General features: G+C 41.5%; 1 protein-coding gene across 1 annotated transcript; it reads left to right on the top strand.

The window, feature by feature from the left end:
• Positions 1-3,375: 3,375 nt before the first annotated feature.
• Positions 3,376-5,043, top strand: tmem256 (transmembrane protein 256). Its single transcript, XM_015946251.3, has 4 exons — positions 3,376-3,525; positions 3,922-3,959; positions 4,228-4,308; positions 4,670-5,043. Exons 1-4 carry the CDS (start codon positions 3,444-3,446, stop codon positions 4,811-4,813), a joined length of 345 nt encoding a protein of 114 aa, XP_015801737.1. The 5' UTR covers positions 3,376-3,443; the 3' UTR covers positions 4,814-5,043.
• The last annotated feature ends 2,431 nt before the right edge of the window (positions 5,044-7,474 follow it).

Consider the following 7,474-nt stretch of genomic DNA (forward strand, 5'->3'; position numbering starts at 1 on the left):
TTAAAGATTCGGGGCTTGAGCCCAAGTAGCCGGGCCTAACGCCGCCCCTGGTTCTAAGAACGGTTTGGAGCGAAAATGGCTGTTTTGTTGCTAATTTGCAGGAAATATCTAGAAGAAAGTAGCTAAGGGTCCTCAGAAATGTAGCTAGGTTCATCACTAAGCGTTAGAAACAGCGACAAAGTCGCTGAGTTGGCACTACCTCACTCTCTGCTGCTAAAGCTACGGAAAGCAAACGCTACGGGCTATGCCTGAGCGTGAACGCGCATGAAGCAGCCTGCTCAACCCGAGCAGCTCTCTTTTTCTGTGATTTTACAGAAAAACAGGCAATCACAGTAAAAATGCCAGGGCTCATTCTACAGGACCAGGGCATTGCTGGAGAATGTATGAAGAAGAAATTTATTATTTCTATACATGTTTTGGCTGTCAAACTTCCATAATGCCCCTTTGAAGAGCAAGTCACCCCCAAATTAACTTATTTTTGGGCGAAAAACTATATAAATGAGTGTCTAAACACGTGTAGTCAATAATTTGGCACTTTAGTGAATCATTGTTGAAATTTCAATATTCTGCCTACAACTGTCAGGTAAAAACTCTGCACTACATTTGAATTTAAACATGCCACTGCTATTGGCTAAGTGGTACCCTAGAATGTTAGCTGGTATATTATGATGTCACAGTCCTGTTGTGAGCCTGTGTGTGGGAATTTGTTAGCAGCTCCGCCCTCTCAGTCTACCAGGCAACAGCATTTGTTGCATTTTTCAAACATTAAGTGGGAGTGGAGTAAGTTTCTTGTAGGGGGTTACTTGCTCTTTAAGGCGGTTCTTTCTTCCTGAAAAAAAGGATTCAAAGTTCGCTGAACTAACAGCAATTTTTCCTCTGCTTTTCTCCGTGTCTGGTTTGATTACGTCAATTTGGTGATGTACATTTGTAGACGTATTTCACACAAAACCCAAAATTGCTTTTGTTCCCATAAAGAAGCACTTTCTTGGCATCAAAATGTATCTTTAAAATTCATTGACGTCATATGTGAAATCCATGGCACATGGCACTAGAAAATAGCATTTTTTAGCCCCATTGATTGCACTCTTTTATTTTTTTTTTTTCATTCTTCTGGTGACCCATGATCCAGAAGTAGATGGGGGTGACTTAGGCTCCCTATCAAGCACAGAGCATCATTATAGCCAACTACTGTTAAAGAAAACATTGCGTGATTGCATTCTATCAGTTAGCGATTTCTGTTATGTTCACGTCAGATTTAAGATCATTATCATTAAAAGCAACTCAGTTATAACATCTTTGCTGATGTTTGAGGACGGACAGATATTTTTTCAGAAATCTCTGTGATTTCAACAAATAAATGACAGGAAATACTCAAAACTAGAAGTCGCAATTCAAACAGGAAGTCCGTGCAAAGAGACGTGCAGAAAGCACTCTGACTTCAGGATCAGTGCTTGGTTGATGACGAATGCTTGTGACTCATAAGATTTATTTTTAATTAGCAAATGGTCATTAAAGTGTGTTAATTGTATGCGTTGTGGTAATTCTGGATCAAAGTCAGTTAAGGACGAGACCTGACAGAAGCTGTGGCTTAGTGGCTCCAGTAATGCAGTGTGACCCTGTGTAATTTTAATATGATAATTGGAAGAAGTCCCCTTTCTTCTTCCTTCACACACACACACACACACACACACTCACACACACACACACACACACACACACACACACACACACACACACACACACACACATAAATTTTGGCAGAAAGCAATACAGCTCCCCCTTTTGGCAAGATCTCAACAGGGATTAGTGTCCTGTCATCAAAAGGTAACATCAGAATTACTTCCTAACACGTCTTCTGGCAGGAAAAAGACATTTTATTTTAGCAATCAACCCTGTGTTGGAGAAAAAAGTTTATTCAGGAGGATTTAAATATTTGCAGCCTTTTATCATAGGACCAGCGCACCATCATCATAACATCCCCCATGCTTATTCTCTAATACAATAATATATCACAGTTTTTACATTAAATAAGCATTAAAAGCTAAACAAATGTGTCCACAGCCACATGAAACCCCAAAGCACTGTAGCAACTGCTCAAGTGTCTTTTAGGTGTCTCATCTTGCCCACAATTGCCCAAAGATTTACGGAGATGGTTGAAACTATAGCTCTGGGGCAGCCATTTTGGTAGTGATGTGACGTTCACGAACGAATCAAATCTTTTGAACGGATTTTCAAAATGAATGATGAGAGCCGAGTCCCTGTAGAGAGCCATTCATCTTAGCAAACCTTCCCGGAAGTCGGTCAAACTCACCCGCTCAAACCCCACCCACCGCTCTGTCGGACGAGGAACCATAGAAACATGTGTTTATATACATATCTCGGGAGGAACGCTAACCAACCCTGTGCGCCCTCATGGACACCGCGGTAAAACGTTGCTCTTGATTACCCCCAGCCCCGTGCGCTCTGTGGGCTTGACTTCGCTCAAAGGAGCCAGTCTTTTGAACGGCTCTTTGAGGTAAATGACCGACTAATGAACGGATCCCATGAAAGAGCCATAAATCCCATCATTAAATTTTGGTTCAATATAGTGATGTGTCGGTCGCGAACGAACTGGCTCTAAGAGCCAGCTCTTTGAAGTAAACGACGGGAGCCGGCTCGTCATTGGGAGCCGTCCCCTCCCCTCCCCCCTCCCTCCCCCCCTGCCTTGGTGAAAGCTACAGATGATTGGTCAACATGTGTAACTGTATGTCCAGACTGTCCACACACAGTGGGGCGGGGAAGAGGAGAGGGGGAGAAGGGAGGATAATACTCAGACAGACACACAGCAGAGCACATGTGGGAGGAGGGAGACGAGAGGGAATGAGGAGGAGGAAAAAGCCGAGCGAGAGGAAGGAGAGTGCGACGAAAACGGTGAGAAAATGAGCGCCAGCAGTCGGAAAGTGGAGATTTCTTAAAGTGTTCAGTTATTAAATCCATAGAAATGATAAATATTTTATATATTACTTTTTTTTACATTAGTAAATTATTTTACATATAGTTTAGCATTATTTTGGTTATAAATGTAGTCTACGCAACAGAAAATCTGAAGAGCCACTTGGGAGCCGAAAGAGCTGGCTCTTTTTGGTGAGCTGAGCCAAAAGAACCAGCTCCCTAAAAAGAGCCGGAATTCCCATCACTAGTTCAATAACTCGGCTGTGTTCATCACAATAGCAAAGAAGGACCAAACAGCATTAACTTTGGATAAAATTTAGATTTATAATATATATTACATTTTAGAGGATAAATGCATACATATTTATACACGGAATTTAATAAAGAAATCAATATGTTTTATTGAGAGTTTATGAACTTCAAAACGTGTAATGTTCAGCTTAGGGCTCAAACAATATAAATTACATGCAGTCCGTGAACGCAGCATCACTCTGAGTAGTTGGTGGACCAACATGACGGCTTCTGCTTTGGTGCGAAGGTTAGCAGCTCTGTCTGGAGCTTCTGCGGTGGGACTGGGAGCGTACGGAGCTCATGGTATGATCATACGCGACGTTTATGTTATTTCACAACCCAGTGTTTTATCTTTGAGCTGAACAGACCAAAGAGAGTCACAAGACACCGTGACTTGATGTTCACCGTTCCAGACTCCGTTGACAAAACATGATGTTTATTTTTTGCTATTTTATAACTAGCCGAATTACTAGAAACAGACAAAAAACAATTTAATGAATGCATTTCAATGTGATATGTTATTCGGCGTTGGAATGGTGTGACTAATGCACAGCTATTTTAGTAAAGGAGACTATTTATAATCAAGGTGACCCGCCTTCTGAGTTTACGGTAGACTTCCGGTGTCAATCAAGTCAAACTCAAAGTGTGACATAAAAATGCAGTAACCGTGTTTATCAAGTTGTTTGTTTTATTGTTTAGGTTTCAAAAACAAAGACCCTGACGACTACCGGATAGTAGTAAGCCATTATTTAATGCTTCTCTTTTTATTGAATTTATACAATATGTTTAATTCATGGACATTTCATTTATTCGTTTTGTGATGTTTACATAACTGCCTGGACTCTCCATGCAGCTTAGTGTGTTTTCTGTTTAAAAAAAAAGACATTTCACGTTTTCTTTTTTTAAATTGGCTAAAATGCACAAACTCATTTAGCTGGAGTTCTCTGACCTTTTATTGAATATGCTTCATCATTAAGTCTGATTTTTATGCTTGGGCTTTTGCAGCTTTATGAAACTGCCAACAAGTACCACTTCTACCACAGCCTGGCCCTGCTAGGCGCCGCCCACTGCAGCAAACCTCTCATGGTTAGTTACAGGTCAAAGGTCAAGCTAACCCTATGAATCTTCATTGCTGTATAGAGTCATCTCATGGAATTAGTCACGTGTTTCCCAGTCTTTTATTTTGATAGTCTAACTGATCACCTTGATTATCAGACAGAATACAAGCTCTGAAGTTTACTTCAGCCTAGTTAGCATTGTACTATGTCTCTGTTTTATTTTTATTGTTGATTTTATATTAGTTACTGTACTACTTTTATTACTTTCTTCCCGTGTGTTGATTTTTATGCTCTTCGACTGTGCAGCACTTTGGTTGGCCTCGGCCGTGTAGAAATGTGCTTTAAAAATAAAATGGAATGAAAAAAGTGTATCCTCCTCCTCTTTCCAGGCTGGCACCATCCTGATTGCGGGGATGGGGATGTTCTGCGGGCCCCTGTACCACCAGGCTTTGACGGGGGACCCCGGTCTAGGGAAGCTGGCCCCTGTGGGTGGTGTAGCTATGATCGCCGGCTGGCTGGCCATGATTCTGTGATCTGACAGCCACTAGCCTGTCAGGCCTCTTAATGGATGAACTGGAGCGCTGGTGGGAGCCCGCTGAAGGCTAGCACGCATTTTCTAAAGTCACCCGTCCAACGGCTGGCTGCCTGTGGGAGGTGGATGTGAGCGGGAGATAAGGGCACAGCGGGATTATCACGTCTCTGCCACGACTGTCCTCTTGACTTCAGGGTTATTAGGGAGGGAGTGCTGATTAATGCCCAACAGCTGTGGATCATCTTTAATGGCACTTTCAGACTTGAACATAAATGACTAATCTAGTAGACTACGTCTGTATTTTTGTATCCTGTAAAAGCATTATGATTGAGACCAAACCAATAAAAATTACATTGACATTTGTCACACTGACCATGAATGAATAACATTTTTAAAGTCTCCAAGCTGTGTATAATTTTATGTTGAGTTTTTAATGTTTATAGGTGAGGCATTTAGTCGTTTTCCAGCTGAACGGGACACATCCGTGTTTCCTGCACACGTCTGACTCCTCTAAACCATTCCTCGCTCGTCTCTGGACTCCACTAAGTGGCGAAGCAAAAAGGGACCATGTTAACAGGGTCCTGCATTCATCTGGGGCTGTGCTCAAATTGAAAGTGAAATCTACTGAAGCACTAATTTTCCACCCTGACAGCGGGCCAGTGAATGGAGACCTTTAGAAATTTGCTGGTCGCTCCATGAGCCAGAATCTGCTGCCGGATGCTTAAAGCCTCTCCAATCAGGTTCTGATAAAGACTCATTAGAATAAAGCAGCTACTAGGAAGGACCTCTGACCTAATGCTAGCGACTCTTCAAGTGGATGTTTGAGGCCCTGTCACCACTTTTCTGTCAAATTTAGGTTTTACTACTGCTCGCTATGGATCCTGCTGCATCCAGTTACTGGACCACGGTGTTCTCTGTTCACCGAAGAGGAGTGATGAAAAATAAAAATTGATAAAGATGGAGCCTTATGTTTTATGTTATGTTTTGGTCCTGGATATTAAAAAATGCTGCTGAGTAAATTAAGAGTTCTTTCCACCACTTTGTTATCCTGCTGCACCCAGCTTACAAAGCAGAAACCTTGAATCCTAAACACAATCTGATTTTCTTCAAAATGATGCTCTGTTACAATATAAAACATGGGTTAAGCCAAAATAAATCACCAGGCTGCATTTACTTCAACCTCTAGCCTTTAGAGAGATAGACGGATCTACTAATTGACCATCTCTCTTATTCCAAACCACAAGAGCTCTGACATTTATTCAGTTTTGGCAAAAATAAATAATGCATTAAAATCCGTTTTCATTCAAACAAAAGGAAGTAAAATGCATCTTTGCTCTTCGTTGTTTAACTAAAACTTGTGCAAGAGTTTTGTGGAAAAATACTGAAATTCATCATTTTCAAAGATTGTAGCAAAATGTTGACTTGACATTTTTAAAATGAAAATTAGAAAAAAACAGACGGACATTTTGTTTCTATAAAGGATGTTTGCCATAGTCACAAAATAACGAAACTTTGGAGGTATGAACAAACCACAAAAAACAAATATTGCTTTTATTTTAAATTAAATCAAATAAAAATGGGGCTTTGGAGCTACCAATAAATCATGGAAATTTCAAAAAGTTGTTAGCCTGGCAACTCATCCTGTACAGTGGGTATGTAAAATATTCAGACCCTCGTCAGTTTTTCACTCTTTAATATAATGCAGCCATTTGTTAAAATAAATTAAATTAATTTTTGTCCTTATTATTTGGCCTTAATTCTAAGCGTTCTGTGTGGAGAAAACCAGGCAACGCTCATCTCTTGTCCAATACAGTCCCCAGAGTGAAGCATGGCAGTGACAGCATCATGCTGTGGGGGTGTTTTTCAGCTGCAGGGGCAGGACGACTGGTTGCTATTAAGGGAACGGTAAATGTAGCCAAGTACCGGGATATCTTGGGCAACGTGACATCTCCAGAGTGCTCAGGACCTCAGAATGGGCTGAAGGTTTACCTTCCAACATGACAACGACCCTAAGCACACAGCTAAAATAATGAAGGAATAGCTTTACTGCAACTCTGTGAATGTTCTTGAATGCCCCAGCCAAAGTCCTGACCCATTTGAGCATCTCTGGAAAGACCTAAAAATGGCTGTCCACCAACGTTCACCTTCCAACCTGACAGAACTGGAAGTGCAAGGAGGAATGGCAGAGGATCCCCGAATCCAGGGTGTAAGAAACTTGTTGCATCTTCACCAAGAAGACTCATGGCTGCATTAGCTCAAACGGGTGGTTCTACTAAATACTGCCAAAGTCATTTTAAATTAGCTGCCGCCATCTTTGTTTTTTTGCTCAGTCGCAGAAAGATCCTGCCCACTAACAGAGCGCTGCGATTGACCCACCGAATCAATAGTGTGATTGGACCACTACAGAGCCACCAGACTGGATAGGGCTGTGGAAGTGCCAAAGGAGCCCTGACCAATCATTTTACGTCATCAAACTGACGGTCTAGATTGCTAGGCTAAACATTTGTAGCCAATTTGGCATAAATTACTTATGTTTTCTGGCTAAAAGCGCCACATCATTAGCTTCAGTCAGTTCAGTTAGCTCATAACTACATCGGTTCAGAGTTGGATGGGTGTTAATCATCTGCCCCATGTCCTTAGAGCCCCACTCTCAACTCCATTT

This window comes from Nothobranchius furzeri, chromosome 2 (genome assembly GCF_043380555.1).
Source record: "Nothobranchius furzeri strain GRZ-AD chromosome 2, NfurGRZ-RIMD1, whole genome shotgun sequence".
In the NCBI taxonomy this organism is placed as follows: Eukaryota; Metazoa; Chordata; class Actinopteri; order Cyprinodontiformes; family Nothobranchiidae; genus Nothobranchius; species Nothobranchius furzeri.

What these genes read in the sequence shown, in the direction of transcription:
- tmem256 (XM_015946251.3), top strand. Translation starts at nt 3,444, where the DNA reads ATGACGGCTTCTGCTTTGGTGCGAAGGTTAGCAGCTCTGTCTGGAGCT. An exon ending in GGGAGCGTACGGAGCTCATG is followed by an intron (nt 3,526 to 3,921) that starts GTATGATCATAC and finishes TTTATTGTTTAG; the next exon opens with GTTTCAAAAACAAAGACCCT. An exon ending in CTGACGACTACCGGATAGTA is followed by an intron (nt 3,960 to 4,227) that starts GTAAGCCATTAT and finishes GGGCTTTTGCAG; the next exon opens with CTTTATGAAACTGCCAACAA.